The sequence below is a fragment of the Terrapene carolina genome, unplaced genomic scaffold (assembly GCF_002925995.2).
Source record: "Terrapene carolina triunguis isolate 2854851 unplaced genomic scaffold, T_m_triunguis-2.0 Scaffold113, whole genome shotgun sequence".
In the NCBI taxonomy this organism is placed as follows: domain Eukaryota; kingdom Metazoa; phylum Chordata; order Testudines; family Emydidae; genus Terrapene; species Terrapene triunguis.
The window spans coordinates 6,420,875-6,443,970 of record NW_020664464.1 but is presented as its reverse complement, the minus strand read 5'-3'; the positions used below and the strand labels follow the sequence as shown (position 1 = coordinate 6,443,970).

General features: G+C 43.8%; 1 protein-coding gene across 1 annotated transcript in view; it reads right to left on the bottom strand.

The window, feature by feature from the left end:
* Positions 1-23,096, bottom strand: part of FOCAD (focadhesin) — a 200,311-nt gene that overhangs the window by 65,981 nt on the left and 111,234 nt on the right. Inside the window, exons 16-21 of the mRNA XM_026652328.1 lie at positions 17,311-17,445; positions 14,743-14,793; positions 14,044-14,127; positions 11,922-12,051; positions 7,813-8,001; positions 7,153-7,274 (exon numbers count right to left, since the gene is read on the bottom strand). Coding sequence (XP_026508113.1) covers positions 7,153-7,274; positions 7,813-8,001; positions 11,922-12,051; positions 14,044-14,127; positions 14,743-14,793; positions 17,311-17,445 — 711 coding nt within the window. The remainder of the gene's footprint in view (positions 1-7,152; positions 7,275-7,812; positions 8,002-11,921; positions 12,052-14,043; positions 14,128-14,742; positions 14,794-17,310; positions 17,446-23,096) is intronic.

Sequence of the window (23,096 nt, the reverse complement as noted above, 5' to 3'; positions counted from 1 at the left end):
TGCCCGGTGCCGGGGAACGGTGCCGAGATCTAGATCGGGATCGGTGCCGGTAGTCTCTTCGGTGCCGAGAGCCCGATCTGGAGCGGGACGAAGATCTCGAGGAGGCCCGGTACCGGGAGCGGCCTCTCGAGCCCGAGCGGCGCTCATACCGGTGCCGGGAGCTCCTCCTTGAGCCCGAGCGGTGCCGGTCGTCACGACGGTGCCGGGATCTGGAACGGCGTCGTGAAGGTGATCGGTGCCGCGAGTACGACCGGTGCCGAGGTGACATTCGGCGCCGGGACTCCGAGCGGCGTCGGGACGTGCTCCTGGACCTCGAACGGTGCCGCACGTCTGGGGATGGAGACGGCGGGCGCAGCAGGGCAGGCTTGCCCCTGGACTGCAGCTGTCGCGGAGCAGCCGGTGCCGGGAGGTGTGACGGGCCCGGTTCGGTAAAGGCAATCAGGTCCCGTGCCGTTGCAAATGTCTCCGGGGTGGACGGGAGACAAGGTTCCACCACCAACCTAGGTGGGGAAACAGTCCGCACCGGACTCGACGGCCTCGGTGCCGGAGTCAACGGTGGGGCCGCCTGTTGTGGGCGGTCCAACGGCGGACGCGGCTCTACCCCCGGCACCGAGGGAGCCGGCGTCTTCGGCGCAGTCTTGTCCTGGGTCTTGCGGACCTTCTTGTGGCCCGGAGACAGCGATCGGCGCCGAGGCTCCTGAGGCGGGCGCGGTGCCGACGTCGGTCGGTGCCGTGGTTTATCCTTCGCGCCGGTCGGAGCCGCCGGGGCGCTGCGCACGGAGGCGCTCGGTGCCGGGGGGCTGTGCACCGAAGTGCTCGGTGCCGGGACGCTGCGCACCGAAGGAGGGTCCGGACTCAGAGCCGCCTCCATCAGGAGCTGTCGGAGCCTGAAGTCTCGCTCCTTCCTCGTCCTCGGCTTGAAGGCCTTGCAGATAGGGCACTTATCTGCGGGATGGGCCTCCCCAAGGCACTTCAAGCAGGAGCTATGCGGGTCGCTTGTTGGCATGTGCTTCCCGCAGGACGCGCACGGCTTAAAGCCAGGAGCCTTGGGCATGAGCCCGGCTGCGCGCCGGGGGGAAAAGGGGGAAGACAACCCCCTAAACCCCCGGTAACTATTTACAACTAAACAAAAAACTAACAATTAACTATCTAAAGGACTATAACAACTATATACAACTATCTACACTAATGAAAATGAGAAAGCTAGGGAGAGTGGAGATCAGCTATGCCGCGCTCCACAGTTCCAACGACCGTCAGGGGCGGTAAGAAGGAACTGAGGGGGCGCTGGGTCGGCTGGGGTATATATCCAGCGCCATAGCGGCGCCACTCTAGGGGGCTCCACAGCCGACCCACCGGGGTTGCTAGGGCAAAAATCTTCCGACGATCGTGCACGCGGCGCGCGCACACCTAACTGGAATGGATATGAGCAAGCACTCGAAGAAGAATTGTGGTTTTGGAGGAGCCGATTGGGAAGTGGGTGCCTGTGACTGGGGCATTCGTCGAAGCTGTGAACGTTGCCATTGACTGTTGTAAGGCTGATGTTGTTGCCGGCTGTTAGAGGAGTCTCTAAGTCTCTGATATGGCTGGTACCTTCTTCTCTTCACAGGTGGGATATATGTCCCCAAAGTGCGGAGGGTGGCCCGAGAGTCCTTCATTGAATGAAACACCTCATCAGTTTACTTTGAGAAAAGCTTTTCTTGATTGAAAGGTAGGTCTTCTACCTTTGTTTGGAGTTCCTTGGGTATACCCGTGGCCTGTAGCCAGGATGCCCAGCACATTACTACGACTGTGGCCGTGGTTCTGGCTGCCATATCTATGGTGTCTAGTGACGCCAGTAGGGCTGTTTTGGCTATCAGTTGACCCTCATTGATGATGGCTTGAAATTGTGACTGTTTCTCCTCTGGGAGCTCTGCTGTGAACGAGCTAAGTTTCCCGTAGTTATCGTAGTCTTATTTTGCCAACAATGCAGAATAATTGGCGCCACTGAATTGTAGGGTGCCTGAAGAGTACACTTTACGCCCAAACAGGTCTAGTCTCTTGTGCTCTTTCTCCTGTGGTGTTGATTTAAACTGTGGTTATTTGCCACGTTGATTTGCAGCATTGACCATTAAGGAGTTGGGGGGTGGATGTGCAAAGAGAAAGTCTGCCCCTTTGAGGGTACATAGTACTTTCTATCCGCTCTTTTGCACGTTGGCGGAATTGAGGCTGGTGTCTGCCAAACGGTCTCCGCTGGATCTAAGATGGCATTGTTGAAGGGAAGAGCGATTTTGGAGGTAGATGATGGTTGTAGTATTTGTACCAGCTTGTGTTGGTTTGTCTGCACCTCCTCTAGCAGGATGTCCTGGCTGTGAGCGACCTGCTTAAACAGTCCTGAAACTACTTGAAATCATCCGCCGAAGCTGGTGGGAGGGGGGCATAATAGCCTCATCTAGGGAGGAAGAAGAATTGTGAGCAGGAGATGTAGTTTCTTGGTCTGTGCCAGTTTCTGTGTCCTCTCCTACATCCTGAGCCTCCATGGGCTGCGGTGTGGGAGACACAGGGTTAGAGCGCAGTTTGCGTCTGTGCGCTGTGGAAGGCCTGGAATGTGGACCCCTGTAAGATGCCCAGGGTTCCCAATGTGCCCATGGCATCAGTAGCATAGCTGGGGGGGAGCGGCCGCTCCCCCACCGAGCACAAGTGGCACCTTTTTAATTTTACTCATCCGGGTGTCTTCGGCGGCACTGAAGCTTCATCGCCGAAATGCCACCGAAGACCCGCGGAGCGAGTGAAGGTCCCGCCGCCGAGGTGCCGCTGAAGACCCGGGAGCGCTGCCCTGTCAGTAAAAGCGCCGCAGCGGGTGGCGCCTTTTTTTTCCCCATTCCCCCTCTTCCCTCCACCTGGCTAGGCCACTGCATGGCATGGGGAAGGCCATGGGGGGGTAAATTCACGGTGATCCACACCATGGTTGAGTCGTCTGGTGGTATCTTGGTCCCATATGGTTTCACGGTGTGCTTTCGGTGAGGAGTGGTGTGGTGAGAAGGTGTTTTGCTCCGGCATGTCCTTCTTGTCTTTGCTGGAAGATTGTGAAATGTTATGAGAGCTGTTGGGATCTCCTCCGTAGCCTGTTGGAGAGCCCGTGGTCCCAAATATCAGGGAGTGCGGTGTCAACGATATCATCAAACCTTTCTGGCGTAGCAGAGACTGTGTCGGTGCCAATGTCCGGGCCGTCGGGTGCTGCAGGGTCAGCTCTCGCCAGTGTCGGCATCGGTGCTGACCGACACTGTGACTGTTTAGTTGGTGCGGCTGGTGCCGACTTGTTTTTGTCCACCCATGCCGACTGCGCTGTCAGTGCTGGGAGCGGAGGCATGGCACCTGAGGAGACGCTCGGTGCTGAGTCCCATTCCAGTGAACTCAATGCCGTGGAGGAGGCATATCTTTGTCTGTGCCTCGACTCAGTCTCCTTCGCTCAGACCTCAGCAGTGCCGGAAGTGCTCGGAGTGTCATAGATGCTCACCTGAGTATATGTCGGCGTCACGGGTAGAGATCTGGCAGGAGACCATCTTTGTTTTCGCGGTGCTCTCTGAGGAGAAGAGTCTTTTTTGGTCTTTCAGAAAGTCCGTCTCCTTTCCCATTTGGAGGAGTGCCTAGAGAGGTAGTCTGCTCAACCAGTGTCAGATACAGGGATTTCTCAATTAAGTCATTTTTAGCCATAGATCTCTGTCGCATCAGGCTCTGGCTTTCAAATTGCTGCAGTGGGGGCATTTCTGGGAGATATGCCCCTCACCCAGACAGCATACACACAATGAGTGCCCATCTGAAACAGGCATAGCTTCGCGGCAGGAGCCGCAGGGTTTGAAGCCTGGAGAACTAGGCATCTTAACGGGTAACCGTCCCCTGAGGGGAAGTAGCTAATGAAATAAAACTTTTTTTTTTTTTCAATAAAGTCACACTAACTATAACTTTCTACCTAACTATCTAATTAAACTATTTTTCTAACTGTTTTAGGGAAGAGTGCTAACATTGCCCCAGAGCTCTGTCTTCCGCCAAGGACAGTTGAGAAGGAACTGGAGGGCTTGGGTCGTGCGTGTGCTACATGTGGCACTGCGAGGCGACCCGCGCGGTCACTGCTACCATAAATCTCCGATCAGCAATGGCGGGACGCACCAACACCTGAAGTGGAGAACCCACAGGGACAGCACTCAAAGAAGAACCTTAATTAGGCATTTCCTAACTTTTGAGTGCTTGATTTTTCAACCTTATGTTTTTTTAAAGTACTTTTTATGGATGATTTCATAAGGTTTTTTAATAAAACAAACTGGAAAAAAAAACAAAATCTATCATGTGACATCACACTGACACCCACATAGGTCATCATCAGGGTTGGAACAGTTAGATCCACTGAACAGACGTCTGAAACTTGAGCTAATGGAGTAACTCAGTGGTGACCAACCTTATTACACAGGAGGGCCACATAAACCTAAGCACAACCTGGTATGGGCCAAACGCATTCTACTTATTTTAATAAGATTTAAAGTCACCACTATTGATTTATATTTTAAGTTCAGCTTGTTTTGTATGTATTTAGACATGTTGTTTCTATGTACACTATTCTTTATTTACACATTTGTGTAAACTAAAATGATGTAAACATGACAACAAAACGCGAATGAATCAGCCATTAGTATACTGTGTTGAAGCAGGCCGCGGGCCTTACGAAATGCTCTGCTGGGTCGCGTATTGCCCGTGGGCCGTAGGTTGGGCAACCCTGAAGTAACTGATAGCAGCTGTAGGTCGTCATCTATGTGAACCAGCCACTAAAGTATGCTGAAAGTAATTTTATCAGTGGATTTCACAGATATTTGCTGACAGCAAAGGAATACAGACACTCAGAAATCTTGGGTTTAATTCCAGGTTCTGGAGTGTTCTCAAGTGGGCACAGAGCCTTCTGCCCCTTTTCTCGCCAAGCTTGATCCCTTCTGGCCATACTTGTCCCAGATTTGTCTCCCAGATCCTCTTCCCAGCCCCAATCTCCAAGTGTGCCCTGGGTTCCTCATCCCAGTCCCAATCTCTCCCTCTGGGCTCCTTGTCAGAATCGCTGTTTTCCCCCAACTTGACTCCCATTCCAACTCTCGGTCTCCCTACCTTGGACCCCCTTCCCTCTCCTCACCCCCAGGCTTCTCAGCCTGGTCATCTTGCCCACCCAGTCCCAATCTCCCCATGCCTACATAAACAGTTCTTCGTCCAATCTATCTTCACTCACTACCTTCACTGGCTCCTGATACCAGCTTCTACACCCCTGGCTCCCAGTCCTACTATTCCTCCCTGCCCCCTCAGATCCCAATCTATTCTGCACAGACTTTGACCCAATCTCTACCCTCCCACAAAACTCCCCAACCCTCTGCATTTCAGTCAGGCTTCCTCCTCCTCTACACTGCCTGTGACCAGAAGGGGGAACACTGAGGGCAATGGAGACAGACGCCTTACTCTCAGGTCCTATGCCTGATGCCACAGCCAGCTCTGGCTGCCAAGAGGAGAAATTGCAGGCAAAATATTGTTCTGCCCCTGCAACTCGGGCTGGGGCATGCTCAGTGCAGGTGGAGTAATTAGCTGCCAACTAGCAGGTTTCTATGAATCATGTGTGAACTGAGATTCTTTGGAGCCTTAAAACTGTCAATTTTTTATGGCACATCCCTGACAAAATTGACAACACCCCCGGGCAAATTGCAAGTCCTGCCTCCAAACATGGAGGAGCTAGAACTGCTCAACAAACGAGTTTAAGCATTCTTGAAAATATGAGCAATTTTTTTCCCTAATTCCTAATCTCATTCTTTAGAAACAATTTGATCTGAAACTTTAAAAAAATCAGCCTGACACAGACCCCTGGCATGGAAATTTCAGCCCAAAGAGATGAAATTTGGCAAAGTTATAAACAACTGAAAACAAGTTCTTATAACAGAGCGTGTTGATCAACCTTAACTATAGGTGGCACTACCAACTACATCTATAATTATAACTTCCAGTTATTTTTTATGAGGAAAAATGGCTACTGCCAGTACAAGGGACAGAGGGAACAAGCATGGCAGTTCTGTGTTCTGAACATTTATTTTGTTGTTGCATGAATAAAGAAATAGTTTTTGGCATTGTTCTGAAGGCACTTTTAAAATGTACATCTATCACTATGTTGTTATCATTTCTAGAGGAGCTACTCTGGGCCCAGACTTAGATTTTTTACAAAAGAAATTTTTATAATTATGTATGCTCTCCTGCTTGTCTAACACATGACAGAATAGACTTGTATAATTCTGACATTCTCATTTATGATCTGTGAAGAGAATCTTCACCCTAAGATGCACATAAGAAGTCTCCTCAGTAATGAAAATTGATCATATTAACTCTTCTTTCTTTTATGAACTCTGAAAGAGACTCTAACACGTCTACTTGTGCTAGTAAATGCTCAAACTGATATGAAAAATCGGAAACCAACATTCATTTCCCAAGCTCCTGTCTAGCTACTTATTTGTTTCCCCAGTCTCTGCAGTTTCCAAAGATCAGTTTTCGTATCAACTGTAATGCCATAATTCTAAACTCCCTGTAAGATTTGATAACAAGCTCTTTCTTATTTTCTGTAATGATTAACTGGATGTTCATTTCTTGTACCTTTTCCAAAACCACACAAATTTAGACGTTACAGCTCCAGTTTACCAAAGTTCACTGCATAGGATCAGCCACATCAGCATAATATTCCAGGGACTTGGAAACAATTAAAAGATATGCTGTGTTATTACTACCCTAACGAGGAGGCGGCCGTCACTCCCTATGGTGGAATCCCATAATTGTTGTTCAGACACACCAAAATACTAGGGCACTATAGCCTGATTAGGCACCACTGCTGAGAGGAGGAGGGGCAAAAGGAGAATGTCAGTTTCAATTTACGCCAACGATTTTCAGAGGGAGCATTTCAGCAAAGAGAGCATTTTATTAAATGTATTTACACGTTCTATTCACGTTAATTGTCCCTTACAGCAACTTTAGTTAATTATGGTGCATTAAAACATCACATAGCTTGTAGCTAGTATTTCCTAATTAAAATAAGCAAATGTGACTCTGTGGGGAGCAGGGAGGAGAAAGCAGCACAACATTTCTGAAAAGGGAAGAAAAGCCGAGAATGCTTACCTCATGAATGAGAGCTATTAACATCTGTTGGAAATTGCGCCCTCTGCTAGCCAGAAAACGACTGATAGGTTTGCCATCTTTGCCCATGTGGATTGGAAGGTCATAACATAACAACATGCCAGCTTAAAAAAAAACCCATATAAATGCATCAACATAAAATACTGCTAAATAGCGCAAAAAAAGTTTCATGCACAACAGCTGAATGCAAATTTTAAGAAAGAGCATATAATGTTTCTAAAGTTACATTTTAAAATGAGAGTGACACTGACCAGTGGGGAAGATCATTCTGGAGTCACTTAATGATTCATGCTTCCAGTGCTGCTGGGTATTAAGACTCATCACTTAGAAGATGAGTTCAGACATTGAGGAAGAGGCAGGGAGAAGGGCAAAGGGAACATCAGTGTTATAGAGTACATGATTGTTGCTTAAACTGATGCACTCTAGGATCTTCATTCAGGAAAACATCGCTATTCAGGACAATATGTAAGCACATGGTCAACTTTAATCATGTGCTAAAATGCTGTCCTGAAAAAGTTTTGACTTAAGAATGTCCTGACAAGCTTTTCTGAATCAAGGCCAACACCACATTCAGAGAAAACTACCATACATTTTGAAACATTAGTCAAGGGAGTGATGTGACCAATGACAGAAGAAGCTCACCTGCAAGGCCAGGCTTCAGGCCTGGCTGCTTGTTCCTCTCATACATTTTCAGCATGAAGTTGGGAACTCCTGCTACGGTCTTTCCTTGATCCGAGCGCGTGGCCCCTCCTCTCAGGGCAGAATGATACACTCCGCGGGGCATGTTGGCCATCTCCTGTTTCACAAGTGACGCCACAAACTCTTCAAATGCTGGAGGAAGTGGGTGGAAGAAAAAGGTCAGGGGCTGAAGAGAGGCCAAAAAATTCCAACAAACCCAAAACCACAGCTTCAGGGCAGTTATGCTTAACTAAACTAGCAACTACACGTTCAGCTGAAAGCTCCAAGGTCAGGGATTTAGAACTCCTGGCAAGTCTTCCTGACTCTATGTTCACCTCCACTCAAACTGCAGCTCAGGAAGCTCTGAATAAGTGATGTCAGATGCTCAAACTCAGAAGAAAAATAGCCTGAACCGTTCTCAGTGCTGTTGATCAATGTGTTCTTTGTTTGTTACGCCAATGACACAGTCACAAACTGGGACAGTCAGAAACTAAACTGACATTTACATTTGTCAATGTAAATAAAATGTTCCTTGCAAATGAGTTTTTTTCTTATAGGCTTTTTCACCATAAAAAAATAAACAACTGGTACTATAATTTCTCTGAACACAGTTGTAGGTACTGTTTATATGATGGTATGCTCTCATACTTGGGCTTTTTATATTTTATCTGGGTTCAACAGTGTAAAGAAGTAAAGTAATGCTATTGCTTGGTTATGAAGTTAGATTAAAGTAGCCCTTATGGTTGATGTGTGCAGTGTTACTGCATCCCAACATGAAGCCAACACTAGACCAGCACCTGGCAATGCTGATAGATTTAAGAGTCTGTTAGTGCTTTCATTATATGACCAAGTTTTAAAGGATTTATAATAACTGTTTCACATTACTCTTGAAACTCTGGCTTATAAGTTCCCAAACCAGATGCAATGCTGGTTTCCTAAGAATTGGAGCACATATGGGTTGAAAGAGCATTTACCTACTCTTCTGAGATCCTGGCAATACCTGAGGTACCTTGGAAGTTAATGGAAAGACACATCTTATCCTGGAACTTCCTTACTTTGGTCATTTTCAGTCAGTACCCATTATTTTAGCAGCATTTCCTTCTTTTCCATTTCTTATTTATTTCATTAACAGCACAAACATGAGAAAAAGACTGCAAAATGTCATAAAAGAGAGCCTTTTTTTTTACAGATAAATATGTACCTAGGCAACTGGGTGTCTGTCCATGGCTACATAGTCTAATCATTATTACAATGTCCCCCCATAGATTTCTTTAAATCCAAGTGGTTTTTTTTAAACTGGTTATAACAAAGAACTTGTTGCTTTCAAAATGCCTATCAATGAGTTTGCTATTTCTAATCACAATGGCAAATAAATGCAACCTAATGATCCAGAATGCCAGGCATAAACCAAACTGGGAAACCTAGCTAAACTTCATGAAAGAGCACCTGATTCTGAAGCAAATGATAATGAATCATACTTTAAGGGCTGGTACAAATCTGAAGAAAAACAGGCAATGACTACTGAATGTATTATGAACCAAAATACTGACTTATCTTCTGTATATACATCTACCATTGAATAAGAAAAAAATGGATTCAATTGGTGTCCTTTAAAATGTACCTACATCACATTGTGTTGTATGGGATGAACTTTTTTTTTTTAAAAAAGGTACTGCATATGACGCCCACCAAACAACAATCAAGGATTAAATTGGTTTACTGAAAACATGGATGCTTTGTGTGTGCAGACTGTATTATCTCTCTACTCCCATTGCTGGCTCTCTTTCTGTCTGCAATAGGAGTACAGAGATAATACAGCTTAGCAGCTGAAATTGACAGTGTGGCTGGGCTCCTAAGGAGCTCAGAGAAGAGAAGTTTTCCCAATTTCTGTTTCCTTTGGCTCACACAAATGTAGATGCTAAGAGAGTAAATAGTAAGTGTGGTATGCTTCTGTTGCAGAAAGTCTACGGGTTTATTAGTATTTTTCCTTTCAGCTGTTTAACTGAGGTAACCCCGATGGATTTGTTTGTGAGCGAAGACAGTTTTGCCCTCCAGAGCAGAGGAAGGCTCATGGAAAGACAATCCCACATTCAACATGAATTCCAGGAGAAAAACTGGCTTTTGATTAGAACTCTGGATTTTAGCTCCAGTGACCATAGAAATAAGAATTCATCTCTTCCAGAAGTGGCATATGGAGGCTAGGAAATAATTTCCCCCACGAAGAGCGGGGAGGGGAAGGTGAGAAGAGGAAGTTCTGAGTTAAGGGAATCATCCAGAGAAGCCCAAGGAGAACAGATGTCTCAGCCATCCTCTGGAAGCTCCAGTCAACATGGTACCCATTAGCAAGGACATCAGGGAAAATAGGGACTGCTGGCCTATACCTTCCCATGGGTTGCCATCTTAGCCAGCAGCAAGGAAACTGTGAATGATCTTGGTAACATCTAACAGCTGTTCAATTAGACCACGTTCCACAGCCTCACCTGTACACAAGATTTAGTGGTCTCTGAGAGATCTCTATTATTGCCTTGGGCACTCAATATCTTACTCCATCACTAGAGTTGTTCATCCATGTCAATAGCCCTGATTATTCTACAAAGAGCCCTTTTCTACAAATTTTTATTTACAGTTTTCCTAGCCTCCTGTTAAGCTAAACAATGTCACTCTGGGTGCACTTGCCCAGCTTTGTGTCTTTGACAGCAAGCACTGCTCTCATTAGTTTAAATGGCTTACTTGGGGCTTCCCTGTAAAGTTTCCTAAGCGGACTATTGCCTTACATTCAGAGTATGGAAAGTGCTTCCCCACATGGAAGCAGCATATATCCTCCAGTCTGATACCTCCTTGAGAGTCCACACAGGTCCCAGTCAATCCAAGCTTCCTAATGAAAGGACCTGAGGACCAGAAGATGGTCTCCTTCCCCAGATGCAAGTGGGAGAAGTTCCCATAAAAGAAATATTACATAGAGATGTATTATTATTTATACTATGGTAGCATCTAGGGACCACATTCATATACTGTGCTAGAAACTGTACAAATACATAAAAAGGGATAGTTCCTGTCCTGAGGAGCTTACAGTCCTGCAACTGTTGCACTGCTGACTTTAGTGGATAGTTAGCATTAAAACTATAATTAAGTGAACATTTTAAAAATAAATGTTATCTTTAAGACGAATCAGTTGTTCAGGTATCAAAATGAACCTGTCAGCCATGGGAATATCTCTTTATGCCAGTGATTCTCAAACTTTTGTACTGGTGACCCCTTTCACACAGCAAGTCTCTGAGTGTGACCCCCCTTATAAATTAAAAACACTTTTTTATATACTTAACACCATTATAAATGCTGGAGGCAAAGTGGGGCTTGGGGTGGAGGCTGACAGCTCGCAACCCCCCATGTAATAACCTCACAACCCCCCGAGGGCTCCCGACCCCCAGTTTGAGCACCCCTGCGTTATACCTATTTAAGTCTCACTAATGCTTTTCGTTACTCTTATTTTTCATATTCACACCTTTATTAATTAACTATGTTTTATACTGCATAATGTCTTAATATTGTTTACTTAATGATTTGATTTTAAGTTATTCAGAGTACTATGCGCCCTCTTCACAAATACATTACCTGGAAAAAATAGCAAAGAGTATAACTTACATGAAGCAAATACATTTATAAATCCTGTAACTTCGTATTTCCTGCTGTTTTACTTTCATTCAAAATTCAGAATTGCCTTAAAATGTTGTCCTTCAGTTCTCTATGTTAGGCCTATATCATAATCAGCGAACAAGTATTTGAAATATAGTAACTTGTAACCAATTATATAACTACAGAAAAGAGAAAAAATGAATAGCATTTATAAGAAGAATTCTTAAGTAACATCCTTGAAAACATCTTTATTCACTGCCAGGAGCTCTTAATGTCACTATTCTTCAAATTGGTGAAGTGTTTTAGGATATAATTTTTATGGAAGATAAAATAAGGTCTCAATCCCATATGTCTCTTCATATAGGTAGAACTCTATACCCATGTGGAGTCAGTCAGATTCTAAAGCTGTATAGAAGCTTCCACTTATGAAAGTGCTCTACCTGGCAAAACAGAAGGAAGAGTTAGAGACAACAGTTTGATATATGAAGAGCCAGGAACAGAAAGGTCCACCTCCTTCTCCTCCTCTTCATTTATGTCCATCTCTTCTGATGGACCAACTTCTGGTCTTGCCTGAAGGATGACAAAGGCAGCAATAAAACAAAACAAAAAAATAAAAATAGAAATAAACATTGTCTCTTAATCCATGTTTAGTTTCAAGGTCCAGTGTGACAAAGATAAGGATCATTATTTCAGTAAGGAACGCCCTCCAGTTTAATGAATTTAAGTCTTGAAACTGATCAACTGAACGTCTTTCTTCTACCAGGCTGAAGAGTGTATGTAGATCACAATAGGCTTATAAAAGCAGTGAGCCATATAAATTCCAATATATCATTAGTGGTAAAAATAATCAAGGCATTTGTGGACTGAATGGCGGTACTTGTAGTACTACTGGGCCTTGGATTTGACTTAGTCTGACCCTTCTGTAACAATTCAGGAAAAGAAAATAGTTTATGTTTGTATTGATATTCAACCTATAAAGCACATTTCTAATAGGAACAGAAGTGTTTTTTCTGTTTTCATTAGACTAAAATCTGCAACATGTTTCTAACTGATTAAGCCTTTAAATAAACAAACCTACTCATCTTCTACATTTTCTGATGGGACATTATACCAGGTTCAATTACCAGGATATTGCCTATGTGCCAGCACACAGAGATTTATTTATTATTGCACTAGCATTTAGAGATTTGTCCTTAATTTGTATCTTCTTCTCTTGTGACAAAATGCCTTCCCTTTTCATTTGTAGGTTTTCACTAAAGGCTTGTCTACACTACCGCTTAAGTTGATGTAAGTTACGTTGCTAAAGGGTGTGAAAACGACACCCCCCTGAGTGACAAATTACATTAACTTAAAGCAGTGTCCAGACCACGCTATGTCTGCAGGAGACGCTCTCCTGACGACAAGGCTCCTGCCTCTCAATGAGGTGGAGTAATTATGCCAATAGAAGAGTGCTCTCCCATCGGTATAGCATGTCTTCACATTCACACCGGGGAGCTGCGCCGACGTAGTGCAGTAGTGTAGACTACCCCTGAGACAAGGTGGGTGAGGTAATATCTCTTATTGGACAAACTTCTGCTTGTGAGAGAGAGACAAGCTTTCGAGCTTACACAGAGCTCTTCATCAGGTATTCACTGGACATTTCTTCACAAGTTTCCATAAAGTATGGTCTCTCTTAAAAAATCTGTTTATTACATTTTCATGATATACAGCCATAGCACCATATGGAGCCAATTATGTAATATTGTAGGAAATCGAAACATACAGAAGTATTTACCAGAACCATAAAGTAGCAGTGATTACCCATTACTGCCTACACTCTCATATAGATTACCTTACATGAGAGTCTCCATGTACTCTTAGAGTGTGTACATGTATTGAGTCAGGAATTTTGCATGGTAAAATATAAGAGGAAACAGTCCTTTACATACACATAAAGCCATGAAACAAACAACATAATTTTCTTTCCACCTGCCTCCCCCCAAAAGGAGGAAAAGTACCTTAAAAGTATATGGAACACAGGAAGACAAGATTTTATCTTGATTCAAAACAAACACCTACTACCTAAATGGGCAAGTTTGTCTCATAAACTGAGGTATTAAGCATGAGTTCAGGGATTATTACTTTGAGATACAACTTTCAACAGAGTCTGTGTCTCTAACTACTTCCCTATAATTCAAAGCCTGGTCCCAAACACTCTCAGAATAACAAAAGATACAAATCAAGGACCCTCTCTCACCTGTGAAGCCCCACTTACTAATTAATGAAGTAATAAAAGTTGCCTTCTCTCTGATCACAAAGGCATCACTGAACTGTTCAGTTAGCATTCTCCCTCTCTCAGGAGCTTATCCCAGCACTCTCTGGTAACTGTCCCTTTTACTGAGGAGAGACAACCAACTACATCCCTAAGGTGGGTCATTTTGCTTCTGATTCTGCTGTTTGTTAGTTCATCTGGGCTAGCGAGCAAGTATTCCCCTCCTTTCATGTGGTTTTGCTCTTTCCTTTTCCATTTCATTTCTAAGGAAGTGGCACATACTCTCACTCTTTAAAGTATAAAATGTCTACCTGTTCAGGAAGATGAAGGATGGTGTGTTCTTCAGAACCAAATTCTGACAGAGATTTATATGCTGAAATTGCTACAATGGAATCCTAGGAAAAAATATCACAAGCATAGAAGGCATTATTGCTGCATGGTGGAGACAGAACTCATTTGGTTATCCCCTAAGCTAAAGGAGTTTATCCGCTAACAGTTGAATGCTGAACTCTTTTATGAATGTCTTTGTCATATGTAATGAAGTCTCCTGTGAAGCATATACTCAGTTATTTTCTGTACGCAATAAAGCACAATTGGGGAGAAATCCACTATCAAAATCGACACCCTTGTTGGTAGTCTCAACAGAGAGGTCTATTATTAATGAAAACCCTCTCACCCTAACAGTGGTCCCAACCAGGCCAAGGCTAAGACATATAGGGGAAATGCAGGCAATGTAGGAAGCTTCAACCACTTTTGACTGCACTGTCCTGGCTCTGAGGAGAAGCAGAAAAAATTTGTCTCCAAAGTTGTCTGTCTACCTCCCTTCACAAACACCAAGCTCAGTGAGAAAGAGAGAGAGAAAACTAAGCACTGACAGGCAAGAAAATATTGCAATCAATCAATCAATCAATAAATGACACTGATACCAATATCTTCAAAGAGGGACGAGGGGAATCCTTAACGTATCCCACTGCCCACCTTAATTAACATTTTCCTGGCACCTCACTTACCTTGCTCTGAGTGTGGCTCCAAAGTGAGCTGACAACTTGAGCTTTAAATTTCTATAAAATTAAAAAAATATTTAGTTATAGATAGGCACATGAAGCTATTCAGTTTCTATTTCATTAAGTAATATGGACAAAACCGGAGCAAGGAGTTATCAGAAGTTATCAGCAATTGAAAATGTACTGTACATTCAGCATTATGGATTTTTTACAGTGAGGCACTTAGATACCATGGAGATGGCGGCAGTAAAAATACCTAGATACTATAGCTTAGATTAGCTCCATCTTTATAATACTTTAGGTGGTAGAAACTATTCTATAAAAATACAAACCAAGGCTCCAGTCCTGCAAACACTTATGTATGTGCTTAACTTTAAGAATGCATGTAGTCTCGTGAAGTCAATGCCTAAATTTGCAGGATGGGGGCTCTCATCTTTTAAAGTCTGTCTACATGGAAGAGCAAACAGAAAAAGGGAGTCTGTGCACAACCAAAAATAGTTTAGCAAAAAATGTCACTGCAGGATACTCAGGGTGGATTTCACACCTATCCTTTGATTTATTAGCCCAAGGGTGGGCAAACTTTTTGGCTTGAGGGCCACATCTGGGTATAGAAATTGTATAGCAGGCCATGAATGCTCACAAAATTGGGGGCTGAGGTGCGGGAGAGGGTGAGGGCTCCTGCTGGGGGTGCAGGCTCTGGGGTGAGGCCAGAAATAAGTTCAGGGTGCAGGAGGGGGCTCCAGGCTGGGGCAGGGGGTTGGGGTGGGGGGTGAGGGCTCCAGCTGGGGGTGCAGGCTCTGGGGTGTGGCTGGGTATGAGGGATTGGGGTGCAGGAGGGTTGTCCGGGCTGGGACTGACGGGTTCAGAGGGGGATCAGGGCTGGAGCAGGGGGTTGGAGCACAGGAGGGGGTCAGGGTCCAGGCTCCGAGTGGCGCTTACCTCAAGCATGTCCCCTGTCCTGCTCCTACGCGGAGGCACGGCCAGGCAGCTCAGGCGCCGCCCCCACAGCTCCCATTGGCCTCAGCTGAGGGGGCGATGCTTGGGGCAGGGGCAGCATACGGAGCCCCCTGGCTGCCCCTACATGTAGGAGCCGGAGCGGGGACATGCCGCTGCTTCTGGGAGCCGTGCGGAGCCACAGCCTGCGCAGAGCGGGGCAAGCCCCCGACCCCGCTACCCTGTGGGAGCTTGAGGGCTGGATTAAAACATCTGAAGGGCCGGATGCGGCCCCAGGGCCGTAGTTTGCCCACCCTGTATTAGCCTATTAAATGGCTCAAAGTGCACTCAGACTTGTTTTGATGGGATGTAAAAGTTAATACAAGAAAAAAAAAAAACATGATCCAACAAAATGAAAGTAATAGTATACCTAAAAAAAATAGCACCCTCCAACCTCAAAACCAAAGCCAAACACAGTGGATACTCCAAAGTAGGAGAAAAAGTGGAAAGGTTCTCTATGAAATGGCTAACAGCGGTTAAAATAAAACAACACCTATGAAAAAGAAAAGTCAGAAGAGAAAGAATTAAACAGATATCAAAGGGATGAGAGTTCTATTGTCTAGAGGTCACAACAGCAACAGGACAGTAACTTGCAAATATAAGGCATAATGGTGGAACTTCTGCATTTGGAAAGAAATAGAAGCAAAGCAAAAGATCTGATAAAAGCTTTGTTAAGAGGGCTGAGTAGTTACAAAAGCACAGGTGGCCTTCCATACACTGCTGAGTGGTTGAAAATAAAATGCCAAAACGCTTAATCTGGCAACCTGCCTGGGAATTATGCTTCTACGAAGGAAATGAGAGCCATCTCTTATAGACAAGCTACACCCACTACTGAAACATCTGTTTTCCCAGGGCTGTGGAGAGGATACAGCTCAGCGGCAGAACCAAAGCACTGTTCTGGGGTAGACTGAGCTAACAAGGTTTGTAGGGCAAGAGGTACACAACTGTATATCATCAACATACTGATCTATCGGAGGTATTTCTAGGGCACCTATCACATTTGTATCCAAGTGCTGTTGATACTACACCCCATATTCAATCCTCAGTGGATCTCTATGGCTATCCTGTTCTTCTCCACGCCCTGTCACAAAAATCAGGATGAGCAGAGAGGCACACATGCATCTAGACAAAAGCCCTACGCTTCATTCATTCCTAAATCTGTGGCAGCCATAAGACAAAACCACCCCTTGTGTCACTCAATTACCAGAGGGAAATGGCTGCCATCCCCACATTCATTCATTGGTCACCTTGGGAAAAAGGGGGAGGAGGGAGCAATTGAAAATATTACTTCAAAAAAGCCCTAAAACTTTATTTCTACCACAAAGAGAACATCCTTGACTACGTGTCCAGGATTCTGAGGGAAGGGAGCCTCTGTCCAGCACTGCAGTGGTGGGAGGTTAACAGGTATGTACTTACCTACCTCACAGGATTAGCTAATGCTTCTAAAGCCCTTTGAAAACAAAGTGCTATTTAAATGTAAAGATACAGCTAATTATTGTGACTTGGAACATCCCTAAATGAGCAGACACATTTAAAGCTGCCATTAAGAGAAGAAATACACTTTAGACCTGGGACACATACCTCATACTCATTTGTATTCACTGTTAATGAAGGAACCAGGGCGAACAATTCGTTCAGTGTTTTTAAAATGAGTGGACGGGTGTCACAGCTCAACTTTGGTGAGAGTGCGTTCCACGTAGAGCGAATACAAACGACCTGCAAGGGAAATGAATGCATCATTAACACTGGAGGTCTCAACTTGCATTTCACAATATTCGTTTCAGCACTTTTCTGCCGATCTGTGCTGGAGCAGGAATTAATACAGGACACATTATAAATATGGCAAGCATGTTAAGACTTCACTTAATAACAGTCTCACAATACATTAAGCAACATCATGTAACAACGGTAAATAACATCTCTCCAGATAATGCAGCTGTTTGAAATGTGGTATCTTTATGGAGGGAAGGCAAAAAAGAACTTATGGTTTCCAGAGCTCCCTGGACCAGCAGGAAGAGATCATCATACTGGTGCACATGAACCAGCAAATTGCAAGATGTGTCACAATTACCCTACTTCATTTGTTTTAGTTAGCTTAAAATCAAGCTGAATGTGGGAGTGCAGGAGGCTGCGAGCAGGAGCAGCCACACTCCATCGGAGCTCCGCACAACAGAATGCTTTTAAATCACTAAAGCCAACCAAATCTTGAGACGTTTGCTGAACAGACAGAAGGGGAGCAAATACTGCTGGGGCCTAAAATCTTTCAAAAACCTAAAGTATCATGGCAAAATAAGCATAAAAAAGTTTTTTTGAGCCACACCCCAGTACAGAACCAACTTGCTTCAGTGCAATAGAAAGCAGGCCAGAACCCTGAAAAACAACACTAACTCTGCTTTATGAGACAGTACCAACAGTATTTCCAACTGCAAGCTTTCAAAAATCATGAGAGTCAAGCCCTCCAAAACTCTGAGATTGGCTTAAAAATCATGGGATTTCTTTTAAATAATAAATTTGAGGGATGAGGAGGAAGAGCATATGCTTTCTGGCTTCTGAGTTCTTAGGATGCACTTGCTTCACCTTTTCAAAAAACTTTTCTCTGCAACCAACAGGGCTGGAAACTTTAATTAAAAAAAAAAAGGTAAGAGGTTTTCATGCAATCTCTTGATTCTGACCACTGTGGCTTTCAGAGAAACACCAAATATTGTGATTTGGCAACATTGTTAACTAAATAGAATAAACTGCAGGCTTCTGTGCCATGTAAGGAATAGAAAAGAACCTGGAAAACGTCAATTTAGTTAATTAACTCGGGGGGAAGGGGAGTGTGGCAAGGTGACAAGCACCCCTCAACCCAAGCGAATGTGAATGGAAGTTGAAAACTTCCATCAACTTGCAGGATAGGGCACCTGGATTCAAAGGTCAGCGCTTCTGAAAAGAGATTAGAAATCACTGAAAACAAGCCAATGAGGGGGATAACACTTTAACAAAAAGGATCCTGACCCAATCTAATGTCTGCAGAAAGAAAAACAGAAATTCCTGAGAATTAAGTTAGATTCTGAAATGTATGTTGTGATGAATTGGGGCTGTGTCTGTACAACTTGTAAATTCAGAATGATGTTGTGAAGGTGTATTACGAAAAACTGCCGTATTAGGAGTGCCTATATGTATGTGGATCCACCATTGCTGACAAGCCCTGACAATACAATAGAATGCTTCTCTGGACCTACTGAACCTATTCGGGTGCAAACATCTCAGGACAATGGGTGAGCTGCCTCTTTAGAAAATCAGTTCAGCAGCTGATTCCTCTGAAGGTAACGGGGAAGGTAGGAACAGTGGAAACTTACTAGGAGTAGAAAGGAAGAGGCCATGTGACCAGGAGGGATTTAAATAAAGAAACACAAAAACAGGAGCCGGGCATGTCATAACTATAAAGGGAAGGGTAACAGCTCTCTGTGTACAGAGACTCCAAATCCTTTTACCTGTAAAGGGTTAAGAAGCTCGGGTAACCTGGCTGACACCTGACCCCAAGGACCAATAAGGGGACAAGATACTTTCAAATCTTGGGGGGGGAAAGGCTTTTGTGTGTGTCCTTTGTTTAAGGGGTTGTTCGCTCTTGGGACTGAGAGGGACCAGACATCAATCCAGGTTCTCCCCATCTTTCTAAACAAGTCTCTCCTATTTCAAACTTGTAAGTAAAAAGACAGGCAAGGCGTCTTAGATTTACTTTGTTTTCTCAACTTGTAAATGTACCTTTTACTAGAGTGTTTATCTTTGTTTTGTTGTACTTTGAACCTAAGACAGAGGGGGGTCCTCTGAGCTCTTTAAGTTTGATTACCCTGTAAAGTATTTTCCATACTGATTTTACAGAGATGATTTTTACCTTTTTCTTTAATTAAAAGCCTTCTTTTTTAAGAACCAGATTGATTTCTCCTTGTGTTAAGATCCAAGGGGGTTTGGATCTGTATTCACCAGGAGTTGGTGGGAGGAAGGAGGGGGGACGGTTAATTTCTCCTTGTTTTAAGATCCAAGGGGGTTTGGATCTGTGTTCACCAGAGAATTGGTGAAAGGGTTCTCAAGGCTTCCCAGGGAGGGGATTCTTGAGATGGTGGCAGCGGGACCAAAGCTAAGCTGGTAGTTAAGCTTAGAGGTTTTCATGCAGGCCCCTACATTTGTACCCTAAAGTTCAAAGTGGGGATACAGCCTTGACAGGGCAAGAAGAGAAAGCATAGGGCAAGAGAGAACAAACTCTCTCACAGAGGCTGGGTAAAGAGTTCCAGGAGGGAGAGGTTCCCAGTATGTAGCAGTCATGGGGCAGGGGAGTTCTGCCCACTTTCCTGAGACCAGATGGCTTCATGGACTCTGGGCAACCCACGGGACTCATACCGCAGCCCAAAGAATGTCTTGGAGTGGTGGGCAAACTTAGGCGGGGGCATGCTCTGATAGAATACACCCCTGTGTTCACATCCTACACACTACTGTAATAATCTTTATACAAGTATGCCTTGTAAGGTATCGTTTAAAAACTCAATTTGCTGATCACTATGATCATGGAAAATGTGAAATTATAAACTTAAGCTGAGATCATGACTAAAAGTATGTTTTCCAGAAAAGTCTGGGGAGTGGCCAAACCAGGCCCACAGAGACAAAGCATAAACTGACACTGTAACCAGGTGTAAACAAGGCTGATGGACCATTACCTGCTAAGTGGCTATTCTTTGGCAGGAAAGAGGGGCAAAAATCTACATCATAGCAAAGAAACAGCATGGAGTTCCCTTCCACACAGACTGCCTGTCGCCTTGTTCCCAGCTGGAAATGCTTCTCAAAGAGGAGACAGGACTACAAAAAGAAGGGACAGACACTCAAAGGACCTCCCCTCTCTCTCTACCCATCAATTCACTACACTTAATGGACCAAGGAAGTAGCTGTTGCACTGGGGGAGGGATTGTGACCTAAGTTTGGTCAGTAAATAAATAAATTAATGGAGATATCCTATCTCCTAGAACTGGAAGGGACCTTGAAAGGTCAGCGAGTCCAGCCCCCTGCCTTCACTAGCAGGACCAAGTACTGATTTTTTCCCCAGATCCCTAAGTGGCCCCCTCAAGGATTGAACTCACAACCCTGGGTTTAGCAGGCCAATGCTCAAACCACTGAGCTATCCTTTGCTTTGAATTTAATATAGTTTGTTAAGTAAGACACGAGTAGCATTGTATCTTCATTTTTCTTGTAACCATTTCTGACTTTTATGCTTCATTACTTGTACTCACTTAAAATCTCTTTGTAGTTAATACACTTGCTTTATCTAATCAAATGTATTTAAACTGAAGTATCTGAATAACTATTTGTAATAATAAGATGGCATAATAACTTGTATTGTGCAGGAGAGGACTAGGATGTACAGGACATACATTTCTTGGGAAAGAATCTCAGACTGGCAGTGTGTTGGGGTCACCCTGAAGTATAACCAAAGCCGGTGAGAGCCAGAGTGTAACCCAAGTGTGGCTGGCAGGCTGCAGCGACACACAGACACTCAGGGTGTGGCTTGCATGCTGGAAGGCTGTTTGTGAGCAGCCTCGGGGAAACCACTTCAGCAAGGCATTGTAAGGTACCCAAGGTTGCAGGGCTGGGGTGACACAGCTGCTCATTAGTCTGAATTATACCCTGGTATGTCACACGTGATTAGCATTTATAGTTCTGTATGATCTGTACTCTCCTGCGCTTTACATGATTAAGTATAAGATCATAAAAGTGTTAGTCTGTGCAAAGCATATGAGTGTTGATTGCTTCACAACCGCTGCACCCCCTGAAAGAATTATACTGAAACCAGAATCTTCACACCTTTGGCACAGAGTTCTGGAGTGTGTTTAAGTAACTGAGGTATCTCAGGGGTCAGCGCTGGTACCAGTCCTATGGCAGGTGGGCTGAGGAGCCCCATTTCCAAGAAGTGGTAGTAGACAGTTAATGCCCTGGCAATGTGCCAGAGAGGCCAATGGCAGAACCAGTTCTGCAGCCTGTTGAGGCTCCAGAAGCTTAACATACCCCAGAGGATCCAGAGCACAAGGGATTGGATTTCCCCTCACAGCAGTCTTTGTGGGAGACCAGGAAAGGCTGCTTCTAGGATCCCTGACATAACAGTCCAAGGTATTTCTCAAGAAAAAACAAGAGAATAACTAGGAAAAGTTTTATCTGAGGCCTTAAATATGGATCTTAAAGTAAAGCCAGTTTGAAAGGAGAAATGTTACATACAGATACCAACGAGCACAAATTCAACCAACATATGAGAAAGTGCAAGAATCACAGAATCCCTATCTGATAGCCAGGACCCAAACAAGATTTTTGTAACTTGGGAGACAATAATATGACATTATCTTACAATACATTTCTTTACACTGGAATGGTATTACTAGTTCCAAAGTGCTATTTTCATTTTTCCTTTCATCACTCTCAAATTTACTGTTTCATAATCAAAGTGAAAATGAATTTTTTTTTGCCCTTATCAGATATGTCTCTTGATGGTTACAAAAAAAACCCCAATAAGAACAAGAATTCAGTGTATTAAAAAATATATTTAGACCAACCATTGTATTACAAGACATGAGATTATTAACGCAATTTATCAAATCAATAGATTGTTAAATATCTTAGGGGAATTGTTTGGAAGATTGGCTTTGGAAACTTTTTATTCGTCACTCCAAAAACTTTTAGGCCCGGATTCAACAAGGTTGTTAAGCTTATGTTGAACTTTAAGTATGTAAGTAGTTTCACTGAATACATGACAACTTATAAACTTAAAATTACGCATGATGGTTTTAAAAACAGATTTCAGATTTAGATTTGTAAGGCACTATTAGTTACCAAATTAATTAAAAATAGATTTTAAATGGCATCTGTTCAGCTAATAGATGCATCTCAAACTCCTGCTTATAAAACTTTTATGTTATGCCACCATGTCTGAGAGTAAACGATAAGAAAGGTGTAGTATTCAGGCTGATTTAAAATGTGAGCATACAGCTTTCATAAAGCATATTTAATGCAGACTTTCTAAATAAGAAGGCCATGAATGTTTCCTTGGCTCTGATTCACAGACAGCTCTAGGTATGGTTTTGTACCTACAGGGAAAGAAAACCAGTTCCTAAATAGTTTGCCAATAACTTTCGTGGTACTTTCAAATCTACTTCCAGAAATTCAGGAGAGGTCTTTTTATTTTTTATTTTTTTTAATTTCATCCGATGTTCAATCCAACAAAGGAAGAATTATATGAAAGTTTTCGGCTATGAAAACAGAGTTATCTGATCTTTTCCTAATAAGAGCTAGAAAACAGCTTTCACAATTAAAGGACTAAAGTCAGTAGTGCAAACTTGGCCTGTGTTGAT